Source organism: Paramormyrops kingsleyae, chromosome 4 (assembly GCF_048594095.1).
Source record: "Paramormyrops kingsleyae isolate MSU_618 chromosome 4, PKINGS_0.4, whole genome shotgun sequence".
Lineage (NCBI taxonomy): Eukaryota > Metazoa > Chordata > Actinopteri > Osteoglossiformes > Mormyridae > Paramormyrops > Paramormyrops kingsleyae.
In genome coordinates this window covers 13,716,924-13,739,040 of record NC_132800.1, presented here as the reverse complement: position 1 = coordinate 13,739,040, position 22,117 = coordinate 13,716,924, and the positions used below count along the sequence as shown (strand labels likewise).

The window sequence follows — 22,117 nt, the reverse complement described above, 5'->3', positions numbered from 1 at the left end:
AACCAGCCATTAATTGCCCAGCGTGAGAAATGTCAGGGTGGTGGTCCAGTCCCCGTGCAGGACCCTTACGCACATTCACCACGGATTCAGCTTCACCCTGGTCAAATTCAGTGGCTTGTTTGACATGGAAAATGAATGCTAATGCTAATGCAGTGAATGCTAATGCTAACACAATGAATGCTAAACAAGTATTTTCACCATAATCCATTGAGGAAATAGTCAGGGGTGAGGTGAACAGGACGGGGTGGGATACAGGGGTGGGGAGCCTGGGTCTTTGTTTGCAAAAAACAACAGGACTCTATTGGGACAGGGTGGACCACAGTTGACCAAGTACTGACACAGCAAAATAACTGGATAAGAAAGACAGCAGGATGGGGACAAGAGAGCTCAAATTTCAAGGTGACCCAGGTCGTGGTTTGCCTGTGTTACAGACTGACAGACAGCGGGAATCAATCAGCACACAGTATGATGGTCACCTGATTTCTCACGCCTTAATAATAACTCATAGATCTCTCATTTGCTGCACAGGGGTTTGACAGTCTGAAGAATGTCTTTATTTAGAGAAGAAAACGCTGCCTTAGTTCCACCAAAAAAAATATCAATCTTCATTTTAGGCAAAATCTGTCTCTTCATGGGATCAATGAGTTTCAAAATTACAGTACATTTAGCATGACCTTCAGAACCGCAAAACTCTTAGAACAGCTATCTTTTTCTGGCCCCCTCACGAAGCTATTATCATGTTCAAGATATCTCCAAGGCTGCATCAGTCCACATCTTCTGCCATTTGTCAGCATTGTGAGAGTACTTCAAAGTTTGTGTGAAAATTGAGGTGTACAATTTATTTTTTTTTCAATCAAGCCAGGTTGGACAGCAGTACAAAGAACCCCCAGAAAGGTATTTCAGAGTCACCACTAACTTGTAACATTCCCTCTATTTATATTTGCCTAGTGTTCTGGAAGCTTCTGTTCCTAGCTAAATTAATATTTCTGTCACCTAGAACTTTGGTATTGACACTATGTCCTCCCTCTGTTCTGTGTGTGTGTGTGTGTGTGTGGACGTGCATGCATGATAAGAGTGTAATTTGAATTTAGCTTGTGGAAGGACGTGAGATAAAATATCTTTGTATGTTTAAGTTTTGTTAGACATCTGCTGGTCACGAGAAGCAGAGAATCACATTCTTTGTGTTTTTACAGGTGTTTGTGGCAGCTAATTTTATTTTAGAAAGTTCCATTTGTATGGGCTTCTTGATCCAGTACCAGCCTGTCCTGATAAAGAGCCAACTACCTTAGTTTATATGCTCATTGAGTCCCCATCTTTCAAAGGCCAAGCTAACATTATCTACTAGTCCATAACTAGTAAGACACCCTGTCACATGCGGTTCATCTCATATGCTCTGTCACTTATTGAGATTACCCGGAAGAATTGGAAAACGAAAGTCTGCGCCAATATAGAGAAATGTGTACAGATTGACCTGAGTCATGTTCTCTGAGATCCATCCCTCGTTCATTGCCATGTATCCGGTACAGCGTCGCTGTGAGCCTGGAGACTGTCCCAGGAAACGTGGGGCGTGACGCCAAGGACACCCTGTATGGGATGCCAGTCAGTTGCAGCAAACACACAGAATCACACATCGAGGGTAATTTGGAGACACAGATTCAGCAAAACCGGCTGGTTTTAGGCGTGGGTGGTTCCTGATATACCTGGACAAGATGTGCAAACATGGGGTGAACATACAAGTTCCACACACATAATCAGACCCATAAACCTGAATGCATGAGGCTACAATTCTATCGACTGAGCCAGCGTGCTGCCCATGTTGTTGGTGGGTTAAACCTCTGTGCTTGTTACTGCAAGGTAGTTTGTTCGGGTCCCGGCTTCGGCAGAACAATTGCATCTCTGTTGGGCCCTTGAACAAGGCTCTTAAGCCCCCTAAATTTCATTCAAGACGGTTTATATACACTAGATGGACAGAAGTATTGGGACACCTGGCCATTACACGTACTGTACTGGAACTTTTATGACATCATATTCTAAATCCATAGGCATCAGTATGGAGTTGCCACCCCCCTTTACAGCTACAACAGCTGCCACTCTTCTGGGAAGGCTGTCTACAAGATTTTGGAGTGTTTCTGTGGGAATGTTCATCCAAAGGAACATTTCTGAGGTCAGGTTCTTATGTTGGATGTAAAGGCCTGGCTCACAATATCCATCCTAGTTCATCCCAAAGGTGTTCGTTGGGGTGGAGGTCAGGGTTCTGTGTGGGCCAGTCAAGTTCTTCCACACCAAACTCACTCAACCGTGTCTTTATGAACCTTGCTTTGTGTACTGGGGCACAGGCATGCTGGAATGGAAGACAGCCTTCCCCAAACTGTTCCCACAAAGTTGGAAGCATAGAATTGTCCAAAATGTCTTGACATGCTGAAGCATTGAGTTCCCTTCACTGGAACTAAGGGGCCTAACCCAACCCCTGAGAAGCCCCAGACCATGATCCCTCCTCCACCAAACTTTACAGTGAACCATCACTCTAAAGAGCTATTTTCCGCTGCTCCAGAGTCCAGTGGTAGCGTACTTTACGCTACTCCATCCGACGCTTCGCATTGCGCTTGGTGATGTGAGGATTGCATGCAGCTGCTCGGCCATGGAAGCCCGTTCCATGACGCTCCCAGTGGTTGTGCTGGGGTTAATGCCAGAGGAAGTTTGAAACCCTGCAGTTACTGAGTCAACAGAGTGTTGGCAACTTTTACGCACTATGCACCTCAGCACTCGGGGACCCTGCTCTGTTACTTGATGTAGTTTCTGTTTCTGTTTCTTCCTAAATGCTTCCACTTTGCAATAATTCTAACAGGGAAGAAATTTTACAAAGTGACTTATTGCAAAGGTGACATCCCTATGACAGTACCACGCTTGAATTCACTGAGCTCTTCAGAACAGCCCATTCTTTCACAAATGAGACCTGTGGCGATGGGTCTGAATGAAACACGTGAGTTCAATGATTAAGAGGTGTGTCCCCAAGCTTTTGTTCATATAGTGTGTGCGTGTATGTCTCAAATGGAGAACAAGATAGCATGTGCTAAAAGAAGCAGGATTAGACTTTCCTGCATCGACAATGAAATTTTATTGGCAGAGTGTCCAGGGGAATATGTTAATATTATTATATGATATTATAATATTAATATGCTGCATTTTCATCATTCTTCTTTCTATCCCCAGAGCCCATTGCTGGCACCTGATTGGTCATCTTCCACTCTGCCCCTACCAATCCGAGCGGTCACAGGCATAAAGCATGAAGGGCCTCTCGAGCAGCCGGAGCCACCCCCATGGGATGGCCTGTGAGGCGGCTTACGACTCCATGTCGCGCCGCACTGGCCGCCCGGCCTACCTGCTGAGCTCTGATGAGACGCACCCCGCCGACCACCCCTACTACACCCAACGCAACTCCTTCCATACTGACTATGCGGCGCCCTACAGTGAGATGGTCTGCAGCACCTTTCCCCGGAGACACTATAGCTCTCACCATGAGATGAAGGCTGAGTGCCAGGCGGTGGTTCCATTCCCCGGCGGTTCCGGCAAAGGGGGCCGTGCCGTCTCCCACAACCTGTTGGATCAGTTTGAGAGAAGGTTGCCGGCCGCTCGTGATGGCTTCCACACACTGCAGTATAAGCGTACAGCTGCAGTGGAACAGCGCAGTGATAGCCCAGGTCGCATCCGGCACCTGGTACACTCAGTTCAGCGGCTCTTCACCAAGTCCCAGTCCCTGGAAGGACCCGGAAAAGGCGGAGTCAACAGCGGCAAGGCTGGGCCGGATGAGGCGCCGGCTCCTCGTCAAGGCAAGCGCAGCAAGAGCCGGGACCGCTGCAAGACGACGGCAGACCCCCAAACGCGAACCGCTATCTCAGGCTACTGGAGCTCTGATGACAACCTGGACAGAGATGTCCGCCTGTACCGCAGCCCCTCTGGCGCCATGACAATGGGCCGGCGGCCCGACAAGTCCCAGTCGCATTACTACCTGGAGACCTACAACACCATGGGTGACCGCACCCTCAAGACATCGCGCAGCAACAACGACGTTAAGTGCTCTGCCTGTGCCAGCATGCCTGTCAACCTGGACACACCACTGGTGAAAAAGAGCTCCTGGTCCTCCATGCTCACCGTCAGCAGGGCCCGCGAGGTTTATCAGAAGGCCTCCGTCAATGTTGACAAGGCCCTGGTGAAGTCTGAGACATGTAAGCAGGAGCGGTCGTGCCAGTTTCTACAGGTAGGCATGGTTGAGCTCCATACTTTAACTGCATGCTAGGTAGTAGCTCCTTTTCTGTCTTTTACACATCCTTAGGGTTCCGTGTTAGCATTAGCACCGTGGCTTGCATGCCAAACAGTACAGGGTTTGGTGTCATTCACGGGTCCTCAATGCTCTGTGTTAGCATTAGCATCGTCGCTCGCATGCCGAACAGTAGCGGATTCGCCGTCATTCATGTGTCCTCAGGGCTGTGCTCTAGCATTAGCATGGAGGGTATGTTGCTAAACAGTAGTAGGCTTGCTCTCTTGCACATGTCCTCAGGGTTCTGCATTAGCTTTAGTGCGGAGGGAATGATGCTAAGCAATAGTGGATTTGCTCTCTCTCATGTGTCCTCAGGGTCCCGTGTTAGCATTAGCATGGATGGGAAGATGCTAATTAGCAATGGGTTTGCTATTTTTCTCATGACCTCAAGGACTCGGAATTAGCATTAGCATGGAGGGGGAGATGCTAATCAGTAATGAGTTCGCTCTCTTTCGTGTCCTCAAGGACTGAGCATTAGTATGGAGGGGATGACAATGAACAGTAGCGAGTTAGCCGTCTTTCATGTGTCTTCGGGGCCCTGAGTTGGCATTAGCATCATCTTGTTGTGCCCTGGTCGACAAGTTGTACTTTCTTGTTCCTCCCTGAGTGTGTTTGTATGTATAACAAAGGTAACATCCTTTTGTTTTGTGATTATATTTAGTGCTCTTTCTTGAAAGTAAAGATGGCATAGAAGAGAGTGTATACACCGATCACAGACCTGACTTACTTAGATCATATATAGGCACAGAGTTTTTTTTCCCAGCAAGCTTAGTCCGCTTTAGAAAGTCACTCTGTTGCATGTCTTCACTTTTCCTGCGTCATGCAAAATTAGACCAAAAGCAACAATCATTCCTTTGCCATGTGAGCTGCCCCCAGCTTCGACCTGCAGGATTGCCAGGGGAAAATCGGAGCTGTATACGCACAAGCTGAATTCCCAGACCTGGCCCTGTCCAGACAAGGCCGAAAACAGGGCCAGCTTGTAGCCGAATCCCAGCATGATATACCGTAACAGCAAGCTAATGTGCCTTTTCCCAATCTGGAGTCATGCCACGCTCTTGCTTTGCCTAGTCTTAAAGCGACAGTACCACCATTAAACCCCATCCTCCTCAGGAATGCTAATTCAGACAGGAGGATGGTTGGTAGGTAATGAGGTGTAAGTGGGGTCGACCATTTGTTGGATTTATGGATTAATTTGTAATCAATCACATTGTGTATTATTGTGCAGTGCCAACTGTTCTGTACAGCTATCTGGATCAAATATCCTAGCCGCACGCAAAAGAATTTTCCAGAAACACTATGTGTGAAGCCATTCTCAGAGACCCGGTGCGCGCTCAGCATTCTGGCCATACCTTTAAGGACGTAACCTCAGTCGAACCTTGAACACTTTGTTAGCACTTCTGTGACTCCGCAAAGGGCAGAGAGTCTGGTCAGAAACGGAGTTCAGGGACTCGTATGAAGAGTGAGGACAAGCAGGGGGACAGCAGGGAGCTTTTGGCAGCTAAAGAGACAGTCAGGAGAAGTGGGCAGCCATGGTATCAAAACAGGAATGCATAACCTACCAAAGGCATTCTTCAGACTGACCTTGGGTTCCATGGCTGCTTATCCGGAGCCTGGGGTAAGGGTGTGCATCCTGTAAAGAGTACCAAAACTCAGAGGTGCTGCCCTCCAAAGGATGGGTGGACTCCTTACATTTAATTGTCATCTGAATTAAAACATATGTAATTTAAAATTAAAGTGCTGATCAGTCTGATCAGAAACATGCTGTATCTGAGGAAGGGATTACCCATATTAACACCACATGTCTCAAACGTACAGCATTTTATTTTAAAAATGTAGGAGAAGGCATCAGGATTTGAAAACCAATCAAGTGCAGAATATCTAAGTTTAACCAAACAAAAATTAGTTGTAGATCACATGACATACAGTACTTTTACTAGAAATACCAATATTACTTTAGTTTGAATAGTTTTTCATTTGTGCCTCCGTATTACTTTTATAGATCTGTATTGGCTTGATGTTAGCATTGCAGTAGACATGGTGTAGTTAGCATTGTGTATGGGGGGGTTATGTTTGGGTAACATAGCTAAACTTTTTTCCCCGTGACCCTACAGGACCTTGTGGGGTCAGGATATTTGGGTGGGGAGTCAGGGCATGGAAGCTTGCAGAAAGCCCACCATGCTATATCCTGGGGAACATGGGGAACACGTGGGGTAAAACCACCATAAATAAGCTGTGTGGAGAAAACATGGGTTTTGACACCAGTTAACCCCCTAAAAGCCTTTTAGATCAGTAACTCCCAAGGCAGTTCTCAGGGACCCCCAGACAGTCAAGAATTTTGCTCTCTCCTAGCTCCCAGCGAACTCATACCATGTCTTTGATGTTCCTGATTGGCTGAGAGCTGTGAGGAAGCAAAAATGTGTACTGTCTGGGGGTTTCCGAGGACCGGGTTGGGAATCATTGTTTTAGATCTGTCCCTCGGAGACAAACCAGCGACAGTGAGAGGTTTAGCTGGAAAGCAAAGCATCGCTAAAACAGGCTTCAGTCTAGACAGGGAAGCGCTTCTGAATCCAGCATCTCGCCTCCAACCGTAATTTTCATGTCTGCTCCAGTCTCTGAAGTCCTTCAGTGAAACTCTCCACTCTCTGCTGCGAATATCAATAGCCTGCGTGGGAAAGTGGCGAGCGGGGAGTCGTCCGCGTCAAGTCGGCAAAGAGATCTCAACAAATATGGCTGGGAGAGCAGTGTAGCTGTTCTGCAGTCTGGTTGACCTCGAAGGCATTGGCCTCGTCATCGTCCGTTAATAGCAGGAAGCGGTTGGTTTATCTGCCCTTGTTCATACTACTCTCCGAATCCTCTGCCCCATCTCCTAGTAAACAGCTAACGACTGAGTCATTGATTTCATCACAGATTTCAGACGGTTACATCCACAGGGTCTTCGCGTTTATCACCCACATGCCGTGACAGCCCGTTACTACGGTACCTGTCATCTCAAACGCCATTCTTTGAGTAGCGACCATCAATTAGGCTCCCGATCGGCACGCTCTACGGGGACCTTCTGTGTTTTCAAACGAAACGCAGGTCCCAGGCCTTATGGAACGTGTCCACCTGCAGACAGCGGGGGTTGCGACAGCCGTTAGCTCTCCACTACATTTTGACTTTGGTAGACTTTGCCGCCATCTGCTATCAGGCACATAATTAGAAGCCCTTGTCCGGTGGCCCTTCACCTGTGCCTCTCGGCTGACCGCGGTATGCCTGCGTCACATGCTAGCGACTGTAGAGAGGACAGCGCTCAACGATTCGGCCTAATTAAGATCTGAAGTGAGGTGCTTTACCTCTAAAAGCCCTCAAAGGCCATTCAGCGGATAAACGCAAGCCACCCGAAAAGCAGATGTTCTCACTGTGCTTGATTTGTGCGGATTCTGTCGTAAATGATTATTGCGCTGAAAGAACATGAGGAGAACATCGCAGGAATTCTGACTGTCAGGGTGCCTCCCGTCTTTCGAAAAGCGTTAGCACCTGAAACAAATTAACAGCGATCCAAGACGCACTGATGAGTAATGTTTTATCATAAATGTTTATCATTTTAAAAATGCAAGCTAAGCGCTTCAATGAATAAGTAATGGGCCCAATTAATTATGTATTATCTTCATTATCTGGAGCAGTTAGCATTGTGTTACCCGTGCTTTTTCGTGTATATCTACAGGATGTCTCTCTTTCATGTAAGAAAAGCCTCATTGTTTTAATTAGCTTTAAGCGGCAAAGTCTCAGTAGCCCTTGGGTTTGCCCCCAAGGCATTGGTCACCTGTCATGATGAGTGCACCCATTGGTCACCTGTCATGATGAGTGCACCCATTGGTTACCTGTCATGATGAGTGCACCCATTGGTCACCTGTCATGATGAGTGCACCCATTGGTCACCTGTCATGATGAGTGCACCCAGGTAGGGGGCGCCAGTGTCCTCCTCTTGCTATTGGCTCCAGGCGGTTCCAAGCTCATTTCCTCAAGGGCTGTACAAGGCCTAATTTTAATCCTGATGTTTAATTCCGGCGACGACTCTCGTCCATTTACTAATTTATTATCTGTCCCACGTTTACTTATTTCCCCGAGACACTCTATAGTGGAGTACATTATTCCATTAATGCGAAATTTATTTCCATTAATTCCAAAACAGCAGAAATTGTCAGATACTTTATCATTCAGGGGAACATTTGGAAAAACACAGCAGGGGTAATGAGGTCATTAAAGGGGACCATCCACACAGAGCTCGCCTCAACAGCTGGATGTGACCCCTCCGTGCCTGTCAGCGACCCCCCCCCCCCCCTCCCCCCCGCCCACATACTGTTCTCAGGGAGCAGGTGATTCCTTATTGACTGTCAGACACACCACCATCAGGGCCCAAGGGAGTATATGGGGTGGGGGCGTCATAGGAGTACTGACGCCAGCTGAAAGCTGATTGGCCCTTGACGCGCTGCCTCCCCTGTCACTCACAGATTCACAGCATATCATTGGCTATTGAGAAGGCTGTCCCCTCTGTTTGAATTATGGCCCCTCTTATGCTACGCTAACAGCTACGCTAACAGCGATATAGCTGTGGATGGGCAGAGTGTGTGATCCGGCCCTTTTATTATTCAGCTCTGGCTTCAGGACCGCCGGGCTGCCCAGACCCCACTGTACCTCCTGCTGACTCATACGCTTGCTGGCAGTCGTGGGCCCTCTTAGCGTTTAACTCGAACACAAGCCCCGCCTCCATTATCTCACTCGCTCGGAGGTGGATATGCTGAGGGTCAGAATGCAGATGGGAATACTGTATGGATTGGTTTGGCGGGCTGACGGATGTGAGGTGGAAAGGGAGGGAATTACTGGGGCTCTATGTATGAGAGTATATGATTGGGGTGGCTGTCACGGTTGGCATACACCTCCGTGGTTGGGGGTTCGAATCCTACATCTGCTCTGTGTGTATGGAGTTTGTCTGGTTTCCCCATGTTGAGTGGGGTCGAAGTTCCATGTGCCCAGCGATGGAGAGGCATCCGGTCCAGGGTGGACTCCAGCCGTGCTCCCTGTGCTGCCTAAGACAGGCTCCACATGACCCAGGCGAGATAAGCAGTGGATGGATGGATGGATGGATGGACTGTTGGCTGGACGGATGGGTAACATTGACTGAAATGCTATACTGCATGTATTTATGATATGCCATTTTGAACATGCTTCTTTTTGCCATTTATGCCTTGCTAATATTTTTCAGTTGAAATGGCAGTAAAAAATGATGTTTTCAAATAGGTAAAGGTTAATGCTAGATAAGTTGTAAAGAATATGATGTCATACGATGGATGTCTGCTGTGTGCTCGTTGGTCAGTGTTATGGACCACTCAAAAATTAAATTAGTGCCGAATTCATTTTAAGCAGTCCTAAAAATAAAGGCCCAACATCCCCCCCCCCAAAAAAAAAATGGTTGAAATGTTTTAAGGGGCTTTTTCCTACTCTCCTGTCCATCTCTTATCTAATACTCCTCCCCAACTCTCTGCTGACCCCATTTGTCACACTACCAATTAATCCAGTCAGGGTCGGCTGTGTGTCATTAATTTAAGAGGCACGGGGCTGGTGATCAATCACCACAGAAACGCCGGAGACGGGCTCAAACGCAGGGCTGCGCCACTGTCATGCCCCCCGTTGGCTCGCAGTGCAAGATCCACGAGGCACGATTCATATCAATTTGTGCGCCTTCACAATCCTGGGACTGTACTGTGTCACACCTCACCTGGTGACATGAATGGGGGCACGAAGACAGGCCGGGCCATTCAGCCTGACCTTGATCACCTTAAGCCTTTCGGTATTGTGACATTGCACATTTTTTCCTGTGCCCTCACTGTCGTTGGAGGAAACAGGAAGTCCCGCCCCACTCCCCCCCCCCCCATGAAAACACAGTAATGCTGCCCTGTAGACCACGAGTGTGAGTGTGTGTCTGTAATGGGGTACGCTGACCTGAGGAGACCCCCCCCCCCTACAGGTTCCCCAGGACGACTGGGGGGGGCTGTCGTCCTTGGGGAAGGATGAGGAAATCCCGTGCCGGCGCATGCGCAGCGGCAGCTACATCAAGGCCATGGCAGACGAGGACAGCGGCGACTCGGACGGCAGCCCCAAGCCGTCGCCCAAGGCCCAGGCGCGGAGGGCCAGCTACCTGAGGGCCACGCAGCCCTCGCTGACCGAGATGACCACGCTGAAGTAAGTCTGCCGCACGTTAAACAAGAAACATACACGGATGTTACCGCGATTACATGTGTAGACCGACAGTAGGGGGCGACGTGGTTAAGGAGTCGCACTGCGAGGATCACTGCTGTACATTTGGATGCACTGGCTCTGGAGCTCCATCGCCAGAAGGAAGCTGTCTGGGTGAATTATGCCAGACCATAAACTCTCACGTTGCCGGAAAAGGCAGGTTGATGTTTGACAGGCCCCGGGAGGCCCAGGACCAGCCGGTGCTTAGCCAGGAGGCCCCCCCCCCCCCCACCAACCCACAATGGGGTTTTCGCTACCAGCGATCCCATCACTCCGACACGTGAGGCATTCCGGCAGCATGACCTCCCGAGAGAGAACCCCGAAGGACTGCATAACACACGTCTCCCGCTTTATGTTTTTTTGAAAAACCGAACGAAAACATCGCCCCCAAAAAAGAACCACATCAAAACCGAACAGGACAAAGTCAAAGCACGATGCGGTCTGGGGAGGGGGCACGTCCGTGGCACATCATCATTATAGTTATTGATTTGTTCCAGCCCCCATGCTTTTTATATTACCGTTCTGCTTGGGAACACAAGAGCAGAGCCCCCCTTCCGTCTGGGCAGCCCCCCCCAGAACAGGAATGCAACAGATAAGCCGACTGCGTTCACACAGACTCATTATTTCTCACTTTATCTCGGCTGAAATGGGTCACAGGTTTTGCCCGTGTCTCTCTGAAACCCGGCCGCATGTCAGTCTATAAGCCGTTTTGCAGTAAGCAGCCATAAAAAAAGACCCACGAACTGGGTCTGATCTTAGGAGGAGCTGCACGCGGGGGAGCACAGGACAAACGTGCCGAGAGGAGAGAGCGGAAACCTCCCCTTTATCGACTCATCTCTCCGTGGAGTGGGATTGTAAAGGCTTCTGTGCAGAAATGCCCTTTCAGGAAGTTTTAAGTGTTTATTTTTAGGCTCACAGGTACTTGGGTCTGACCACCCCCACAGCCCCAGCCGACTTGGTTCATCCCAGCGGCCGTCAGCCACGCTTGGGCCTAAGCGGGCATGGCTGTTCTTCCGTGGCGCTGGGGTAACGCATCCTACTCCGCCCCGGGGGGTGGGGGAGTAATCAAGCTTTCTCCAGCATTCAGGCCCCTGTCTGTATTCAAGGGAGCCATGCATGATTGAACTGGATGGGACATGGGGCTGGGGGGCTAAAAGTCCCCTCCCTGGGTCGAGTGGCACGCCAAAAATCACTCAAACGGACATGTGGCACGACGGCATCGCTCATCGATCCGTACGCTCGTCACCCGCCCGCCATCACCGGAGCCGACAGGCTTATTCCCCCCAGAATGCCAAACGGTTACGTAGGGACCGGGAAGAAACTCCGAGCGACGAGTGTAAAAAGCCAAAATGCACCCCGCATCGCTAATGGATGCCTGTGGCCACCCATGCTAAATGCACCTATAAGAAGGCCCAGCGGGCGGATGCGGTGGTGATTTACCCCAGTGGGGGCCTGGGGTAAGGTGAGGACTGTCACAAATTACCACCTTATGCTGATGATTTTCCACCCGTCCCTCAATTCCTGAGTGTCATTTCTTTCATCATCAGTAATGGAATGGAGGGCTGTTTACTTCCTTTTAAGGACACTCAGCTGCTGTTTTTCTGCTCTTCCTTTTTTGTCCTTTAACCCTTTTGTTTTAGCTGTCCTTGAAAAGCAGAATTTTTAGAATTCAAAACATTATTGTTTTGCTGCAACTTCTCCTCACCCCAGCAGATGCTCTGCTGCAGTAACTGAAAGATGACACAATAAAACTATTCATAATTTACTCATATGTGCGTATTACACACGGCCTATGAACAGAGTAACCAGTAAGGAGCTGGGCTGGGAGAAGGTTATTGGTTTGAATCCCTAAAGAAAGCTTTGGCTCTATCATTGAATAAGGTAGTAACTGAAATCTTTCACTGATATCTGGCCACGATCATATGTGATCTGTTTTGAAATGGCAGTTTAAGTAGTTTTGATGTCTACCCATAGTAATATGGGTAGACAATGTATAGACAAGAGAAGAAAGAATTCAGAGTAGATCAGTCATTACCAAAGATGAACTGGAACAGGCAGCTGGGGGCTGAAATGTCAGATACGAGAGATGTGAGATACGAGGTTTTCTAGATGGGTGTCATCCCATTAAAGGCTGTGAAAGCCAGCACCAAGGACCTGAACTTGATGTGAGCTCCTATAGGGAGACAGTGAAGCGAGACAAGGGGGTTGAATCCCAGACGTGCTGGTATTTTGAATCATCTGCAGCGGTTTGACAGCACAAGCCGATAGCGCCGTCACTAAGGAGCCCCAGTCGTCTAGTCATGGGATGACAGGCGCCTGGACCAGGAGCCTGAGCTGCATATTTTGACAAATAAGGCCTGATCTTGCTGATGTTATACAAGGTGACTCTACAAGACCGGACAGCTATGTGGTCAGCAAGGGATAGCTGGTCATCTATCATTACCCCCAGGTTTCTGGCAGACCTTGATGGAGACAATGTCGCTGATCCGAGCTGAACGGTAGGGCTGGCAGGGAAGGCGAGATGCTCGGTCTCGGAGAGCTTCAGTAGCAACGCAGATGTCGAGATGTTGGCACAGCGTGCAGACGTCCGAGCAGAGACCGCCCTGTCCTTGGGAGGTCCCCTTCATTCCTATTCGCACATAATATTTATTTGTTAAAATTCCACTTCTTATCAGTACTTAATTCCCTCTGTGACTATTGCACACACTATGCTCACTGCGTCCCCAACTTATTACTGGTTTATTGTCCACTTACTGCTATACTGCACTGTTGTGTCTTTTATTGCACTGCTATCTGTCCTGTGGTCCCCGCCAAGCACCTGTCACCTCCCTTGCCAATCGTTGGGGGTCCACTCATAGTTGGCCATGCTGTGCAGGATCTCCACGGAGCACTCGCCCAAGCTGCAGATCCGCAGTCACAGCTACCTGCGGGCGGTCAGCGAGGTCTCCATCAACAGAAGCCTGGACAGCCTGGACCCCACGTCGCTGCTGGCCTCGCCCAAATTCCGCTCGCGCAATGAGAGCTACATGCGGGCCATGAGCACCATCAGCCAGGTGGGTGGCGCCCCCCAGTGGATGGGAGGAACTCCTGCAGTAGGGACCCATCTGTCAGGCATGAAATGCGCTGTTAAATTGCACCGACAGCTTCTTGGCGATGCCCGCCATTTGCTGAGTGTCCTGGATTAAGTTCATGATGCTAATTAGGCAAGACACCCCCCCCCCCCCATCCTTTATATACATGTCCACATCACTGTCTGCTCTGTCCACTTTGGTTACACACTGAATGACACACTTAATTAAGCATTTCCAGATTACAATAGGATCCTGTCCGTCGAGAGAAGATTCTGAAATTTTCATGTGTGTTTTTTTTTTTTTTTTCCCCAAAATGTCAGGCGCCTCTGATTCTGCTGACAGCCCGAGATATATTCCAAATTTACTCATTAATGTAGAGCTTCAGCCGGCTGGGAAGGAGCGATAATTGGCATTTATGAGAGGGTAATGGTAGCCTGGCAATGCTGTGAGGCTGTGTAGCCACAACTTTTCGTGTGAGGAGAGCGAATCTAGCCTGGCTGTTGCATTACACTTTAACCCACTGAGGATTTGACAGCCGTCTGAAAATCATCCCAGCTGTTAAAGGGGCCCCCAACATGCGAATGGCCTGCATGAGACTGCATGCCCCTACCTGCCTTTCACCGGCGTCTCTGATCTCAGTGCTGGCTGCTCTGTAATCTTTAAACGTGTCGCAGCTGTTTGGAAACACGGTTGCAGAACATCTCAGAACCTCTGAGGTCACTGTAGGCCCTGCTTGTGTGATCTGGCATCCCCAACACGTTTTCATCGCATGAAGTTCGACTGATAGAGATCTAGAAGTTTATGCCTATTTTCCCAAGTCCTACAGGCTAATATGACAGCCTCAGTCTGTCACTCGAACCCCTCACCTCTCCAAAGTCTCATTTGCCTTCCTAAATTACTCCACCCCTACCCCATGTATGAGCCCCTCGCACTTGGGCAGGGTGGGGATCGGATGTCTCAGCGTTCTCATGTACCCAGATCATACCAGATACCGCATTTGACATCATCGCCTCACTTCCTGTGAAGCACTTCCTGTCAACCATTACCTGTGACCCACTTGAGACGCACAGTTTTGACTAAACATATTGAAATGCTGTAGCTTAACACTGTTTTTCTTTTACATTGCTATCACGATTGTCGATATTTATGTACATTCAATGTTTGTGCTTCCTCAAGTCAACGCTTAATTCAAAAGCCGATCAGTGAGAGGTTGACATAACCTTGACAACCAATCGAGATTACATCACTCCCTTTCACCTGTTTTTTTAATCTCGGCATGTCTATTAAAGGGAAGTGATTAAGAAAAAGAGAGCTGATACACAGATCTGCCCATTTGAAATCTGCAAAGCCTCCTCTATCACTGCTGCTGATTGCAGATTACAGGGCGAACAGGGTGGGTGGAATTCAAAATCGATCAATGAATTTGTTTCCTTGCTTTAATTGGGATGGTGAAACTCGGAATGGGATCTAGTACCTCTCCATGTTGCCAAGGCGATTATTTGTGTAGGGAATCGTCTCATTTGGAGATCCAGGTGGAAACCTGTAGGTCCCTCACACCAGACTCCTGAAATCTCCGGAACAACAGAGACCTCCATGTCCCACATGTCTGAGATCATGAAATACGTTTTGATTTGTGAAAATCAAACGTAAAAGGCTCCGCTGTCACAACAGATGTGAAGAATCCAAGAGTCTATTTGCTCACAAAGCACTGGGAGATTTATTATCTGTGTGAATTTTATAAATATGTTTTCTGTCTGTTTTTCCTTTCATAAATAAGGGCCCGAATGTGTTTTTCCCCTGTATTCTTTGGTGAGCTCAAGGGCTTTTCTCGGTGCCATCCCTCACTACGCCGCTCTGCTGCCCCCTGCAGGTGAGCGAGGTGGAGGTGAACGGGCAGTTCGAGTCGGTGTGCGAGTCAGTGTTCAGCGAGCTGGAGTCACAAGCTGTGGACGCACTAGACCTGCCGCTGCCGGGCCAATTCCGCATGCGCAGCCACAGCTATGTGCGAGCCATCGACCAGGGCTGCTCGCCGGAAGGGGACGGTGCCTGCACCCCCTGCCGGGCCGTCTCCCCGCCCCGGACCGCCACCACCGTCAGGACCATCCAGAGCAGCACAGGTCAGTGTGCTCCCCACAGCTTCGGGGCAGCTGATTGGCTCAACAGGAGGGACGGGGATTCTCATGGACCCAGCCTCAAACCTGATTGGACAGGAGGCATGGAATTCTCAGCCTCAGACCTGATTGGAGGAAGCAGGATTCCCTTTATTCAGTTTTGGATGGGGCTGCCTATTATTATTTACGACCCACATCTTGAAAGAAGCCTGTGGCAGCGCAATCATGGCGGCCACATTGCCTATGAAAAAGCTCTGATAGCGTTTTAATTTCAGCTGTTTGAGTCTCTTCCCTGGCATCTTCCAAGGCTGTGGATTCATTCTGTTTCACTCTCTTTTACATCACTATATATCCACTCCCCCAGGGGGGCCATCAAGGTTACAGGCGGCTAATTAAAGCCGTTTACATCTTTACAATTAAAGTGGAGACCGACGCTCAGGCCGTTTACCCAAGATGAGGCAGGCAGCGTGATTTAGCGCGAGTGTTAATTTCACGGCGTTTGAAACGGTACCCGGTGATCTTCCTGTCATCATGCGATGTGTCACCGGACCCTCCTGCAGGTCGTTATCCTTGTTATGGGATGCGGGATGGAGGCCATGTGATGTTCCTCAACAGCTTTGAGGGTATCGATCTGTAAAAGGAGGTTGTCTCATGGGGATGGGGGGTAGGGTGTAAAAAACTATGAATAATGGGTAAAAGCTGAGGGATTGGGGGGGGGGGGCTGATGGAGGCAGGAAGTGGGGGCAGAGCAGGTGAAAGACAGCAAGAAGGAAAGGGGGAGAGGAAGAAGTGGACAGGAAATAATGAGAGGAGAAAGAAAAACAGGAGGAGAGAGAATGGGAAGGAAGGAGGGAGGAAAAAAAAGCAGGAAGAAAGGTAGGGGAGAGGTAGGAAGGAGAGAGGGAAGAAGATGCAGAGAGGAGGAAGAGGTGTATAGAGGGGGGAATGAGAGAAAAGTGGAGAGGAAAAGAGAAAAAGATGAGAGAGAAACATAGGAAGGGAGAGAAGGACAAAGAAAGGAAAAAAGGTAGAGCAGGAACAGAGAGAGGAAGAGGTAGAGAGGAGGATGAGGGGTATTAAGAGGGGGAAGAGAATGAGATCGGGAGGTTGGAAGAAAGACATAGAGTGTAGAGAGAGAGAAAGAGGAGGGAAAAGCTATGGAGAGAGATGGAGGGAGAGAGAATGAGGAGAGAGAGGGTGCCATGGGCAGCTTGCATAGTCGGGAGGCCGAGATTAAACACGGGCCATTGGTCCAGCCGAAGGCGGTCGCCAGGGAGACGGGCTCAGGGGGGCCCTCAGCTTCATCTGGGCCCCGTGGCAGCGGGATGGGTCTGCGGCCCTGGCGGGGAAAGGCGGCAGGTCAGGGGTGTTCAGAGGAGCACGGGGAGATGCCGGCAGCCTGGCCTATTTAACCTGCACTGTAAACCTCAGAGGGACTTGGGGTCGGACCTTCTAATAGCCACCATCAGGCTGCCATCAGTGCTGCCTTGGGCTCCAGTCATGTCTCTGCCTCTCCTCCGTACTCACAGCTCGTCTCGGTTACCAAGAGGCGGGCCCCCGGCATGTAACCGCCGCCTTTCCCCTGCTCACGGCGACGGACAGCAAAGCTCACCGCAGCTCGCTGCTCGTAATCCCGCCGGGGCTGCTGCTGTTGTACTGTTGGGGGAGGTGATTAAGAAAAAGTGCGGCCGTACAGAAGCATGGCTGGCTGGAAGGGGAAAGAGCATCTGGTGAGGTGACTCCTACAGCACAGTTCAGCTTTATAAGGTCCAGTATTCCCACTGGACCTGGGGGGGAATATATATATATTATATATATATATATATATATATATATATATATATATATATATATATATATATATATATATATATAGAGAGAGAGAGAGAGAGAGAGAGAGAGAGAGAGAGAACAGGGGGGAGCGAGAGAGAGAGAGAGACAGGGGGGAGCGAGAGAGACAGATAGAAAGAGAAAGGGACCGAGAGAGAGGGAGAGAGAACGATAGAATGAGAGAGAGGGAGAGAGAGATACTATACTGGAGCTATACAGTCAATCTGTCTCTGGCAGTCAAGGAAAATGTTGTTTAAATGACCTTAATGTTGCTGTAAAACTATGACATTATGTCTGTCAAAACAAGGCAGTGTTCATCTACCCATCCAGCAAGATAACAGTGACTTTTGGGAGAGCAGAGGAATTTTTTTTTGTATGTGTTATTGTTAATTTGCATATGTTTTTTTCAGAGCAAATATACACTTACTGCCCAGATAAATAGCCTGAAACATTTTCTTTGACTGCCTAAGTTAAGAAACAGTACAAACACACACACACACACACACACATACATGCCCCGAACCCTGACCAAAGGGCGGTACTTAGAAGATAGATGGGATGGATATATATATTTATAGAGAGAGAGAGAGAGAGAGAGAGAGAGAGAGGGACCGAGATATATATATATATAAATGAAGTATGTTTGTATAACATACAATGTTTGCATAAATTTTTCACTGTTTATTGAACTCACATTTGGTCATAAAACATTTTATCTTCTGTGATTTATTTGAATGCTTATGTAACTAAATAGAGTAAGTAAGCATGCCTGCTGAGCGACGATGCAGTGGGAAGGGGAGGCGGGATGGACAGACAAGGCGTGTGTATCCCTCGGAAACGTGACTCACATCCTCTTTTAATTAAAGCGTTCCGAGGGAATCTCTAATGAATCACTGCACCATCGGGGCTGCAATTAAGGACTTGGCTGAGGAGGAGACCGCATCAAATTTAGATTCGGCGGAACCGGGTCGGAAATACAGGGAGCCGGGAGAGGAGTGGATGGAGACTGGAGGCATGCCGTCTTCAGACGTATGGCGCCAGTCAAAAGTTTGGACACACATACCATAGAAAGGTTTATTTCTACCATTCTCTAAGTCAGGAATGTCAAACTCCAGTCCTGCAGGGCCGGAGCCCTGCACAGTTTTTGAGTTTCCCCTCATTTAACACACCTGATTCAACTCCTTCTGCTAATTACCATATGGCTCTTGGTCTGAGTCATTCGTAGTACAACAGGGACAGAACTAAGCTACATAGGGCCTCCAGGACTGGAGTTTGACACCACTGATCTACATTTTGAAATAATTATAAAGACATCAAAACTATAAAATAACATATATGGATTATGTACTGACAAAAAGTATTACACAAAAAATAATAATTTGTTGGCGGAGGGGGCAGCTCTGTGTATTGGGTCTCAGAAGGTTGCCGGGTCAAATCCCTGCCATCACTGGGCCCTTAACGCCAATTCCTTCAGGCATTGATGCTGCGTTCTCCTCTATGCCAGTTTCATGAGGCGGCCTTCTGGGATGCTGTCCTGAAGCAGGTCCCACATACATGCTGAGCTCTCATTGGCCGCTTTCATGAGGCGGCCTCCTGGGATGCTGTCCTGAAGCAGGTCCCACATACATGCTGAGCTCTCATTGGCCGCTTTCATGAGGCGGCATCCTGGGATGCTGTCCTGAAGCAGGTCCCACATACATGCTGAGCTCTCATTGGCCGCTTTCATGAGGCGGCCTCCTGGGATGCTGTCCTGAAGCAGGTCCCACATACATGCTGAGCTCTCATTGGCCGCTTTCATGAGGCGGCCTCCTGGGATGCTGTCCTGAAGCAGGTCCCACATACATGCTGAGCTCCCATTGGCCGCTTTTCCTTCACTCTCTGGTCAAACTCCTCCAAAATCGTTTCTGTTGTGTTTGGTTCAGGCGGCCAGGCCAGGTCATGTGATGCGACACCATCACTTTCCTTTGCTGGAGGCTTAGCCTCTACAAGCTTTTGACTAGTACTGTATCCCAGTGTATAATGGGATTTCCACCTTTTGTATTATGGGCACCTGGTGTTGAGCATCACCTTTAATTAAGTCCAACAAAGTCACAGCACCTCTAGGAAGCTTTGATGATACTGTTTAAGAGAGAATATCGATAGATTATTCATCCCCATGAGGGAATTGTTTTTTCATCTGTTCCATCTTGCACTCCAAGAGACACATGTTGGTGGGAGCTAGGGGTGGTTTGAACCCAGTGTCAGCATCCTATCCCAGTGACTCACACACTACCCTCCCCCTGGGACTTGAACCCCAGACCACCAGATTAAAAGTCTTTTATTATACCAACTGAGCTACACTGGCTGTTCCAAAAAGGACTGTTGGTTCTGGGCCCTGAAGGGTGATTAATCACAGATACCCCAGATGCTCTGAACGTCTCCCGTGGGGCCATCCGGAGGAGGACCTGGAAGAAACCAGCCGCTTGTCTGCTCGGAGGCCGGTGGCAGTTTGCAATGAGCTTCCTGTAGCATAGTAGACCGATATTTTTAGAATTGCTGATAAATAAATATCTACCCAGGAGCTAAATTTCAGGATGTTAAAGTTAACAAACCTGGACAGAGGAGACAGAAATGCTTGTTTTTTTTTTCAGCATCATGAAACACTCACGGCTCCCCAAAGCTTTCAAGACGTCCCCTGTCCCATCCTCCGCTGTGCTTAATAAGAATAGCCCCCCATGGGGCCGGATTCTGATTGCCATTCACTGCAGTCCACTTTCCAGGAAGCTTTGGGGAATCGCCCAAGTCACGGAGGATTTTAAAGGGAAAGCGAGTGGCTGCGCTGAGTGGCTGATGCTAAACTAATGGACAGCGTCTCCCTGTCCTTCATAAACTTCAATTTCGGCCATATGAGCTGGTGGCAGATTTCCAGGATGCTGAAGCTGGTGTCTTGGAGACTGAAAAACAACAGATCAGAGGAAGAGTGGAATCTGTTACATGTCCAGCCATGCTGAACAAGGAGCTCTTCTCCCAGTGAAACTCTCGCGTGACCTCTGGGAGCAAAGCACGAGCTTTAAAGAGCAGATGGATTGTGGGAAAGCGAATGGAGGACACCGCCGGTAGTCACCGCGCTCTGACCATCTGCTCTGCCGTGTACAGCGGGTTGGCTGTGTTGAGAGGCATCTTACAGAGACGGTCTGTAAGCAAAAGGCAGTGCGGAGTTGAAATGGTAATACTTTCATGTTTCGGTCAGCAATATACTGTAGGTGCAGCTGATCTCTCTTCTCTCTTTTTCTTGTTTCTTTAATTAACATAATTGTAACGTTTTAGGCAGTTTTTTAAGTTTATTCTGTAATATCCTCAATATCATTTCCAGTTTTGACCATTATTTCACAACGTACAAATAATTTTTGGCTACACTGTGTGTGTGTCCCTGTGTGCATGTGTGTGTGTGTGTGTGTGTGTGTGTGTGTGTGTGTGTGTGTGTGTGAATGAGCGGTCCCCATAAGGATATGTTTACCCTACATGGGTGTGCATGCGTGTGTGTGTGTGTGTGAATGAGCGGGCCCCATAAGGATATGTTTACCCTACGTGCGCGTGCGTGTGTGTGTGTGTGTGTGTGTGTGTAGTACATGTCCAGTACAGGGCTTGCCTACGATATAACTAATGCACTCTTCGTACATATGACTATATAAAAATGATGAAAGTGTTAAACTGCAGTGTTCTTTTGATTGGTATCCAAATTCCGCAAATGCTGGAATTCCTGCTTCCGGCTTGATTCCTTGATGCCTGTTTTACTAGATAAACACTTTAAAGCAACATGGGAATATGATAGCGAACCTTACGGGCATTAGCTGCGTCTGGCACGTGCCAGTACTTGGCGTGGGTAGGTGTTAATAAAGGTGTTAATGAAAACGCTGGCGTTAATGTTCTAGCTCTGCAGACGTTTCCCTCGAATGCCACTAGAGGGTGATCATGCTTTCCGCTACACACGTGAGCAAAGCTTTCTGTGGGCTCTGGACGGCATTGGATGGAAAACCTTTTTACTAACTTCTGGAGTCTAGTTATATTGCTGCTATAACGCCTGTAGTTTTAGTAGATCTATCTATCTATCTATTGATCTGTCTGTCTATCTGTGTCTGTCTGGAAAAACCCCATAATTACCACGTGGTGTAGATTACAGATGCTGGTGGATGAGATTCAGCTTGCCCTCATACAGTTGGGGCTGCTAATACCCTGGTAATGTATCTGCAAACGTCCTCCCCAATTGCCCCACCAGCGCAGTTAATGCTGGGCCAATGCTTGGAGCAGCTCCGTCTGGCATTTAATGTCCTGGTTAATGTCCAGCTTGGGTGTGTCTTGGCGGGTTGGGCTTTTGTCAGTATTTTCCGAAAGTCACCGGTTCATATCCCTTGCTCAGCTGGCAGGACTGTCAATGCACTCTGGAGCAAGGCCCTTAACCCCTCTGAAAACAAGCTCTAGGGGCAGCAAATGGTTCACCTTGAGGTTGGATGCTAACCTTTACTCGCACCTTTTCAACT

At 48.6% G+C, this 22,117-nt stretch overlaps 1 protein-coding gene across 2 annotated transcripts in view; it reads left to right on the top strand.

Annotated features, from left to right (window-relative positions):
• Positions 1-22,117, top strand: part of dlgap1b (discs, large (Drosophila) homolog-associated protein 1b) — a 47,322-nt gene that overhangs the window by 3,224 nt on the left and 21,981 nt on the right. For both annotated transcript variants that reach the window (XM_023840449.2, XM_023840450.2), the window contains exons 2-5: positions 3,211-4,255; positions 10,320-10,534; positions 13,464-13,641; positions 15,530-15,776. In XM_023840449.2, coding sequence (XP_023696217.1) covers positions 3,284-4,255; positions 10,320-10,534; positions 13,464-13,641; positions 15,530-15,776 — 1,612 coding nt within the window. In that variant the 5' untranslated portion in view covers positions 3,211-3,283. The remainder of the gene's footprint in view (positions 1-3,210; positions 4,256-10,319; positions 10,535-13,463; positions 13,642-15,529; positions 15,777-22,117) is intronic.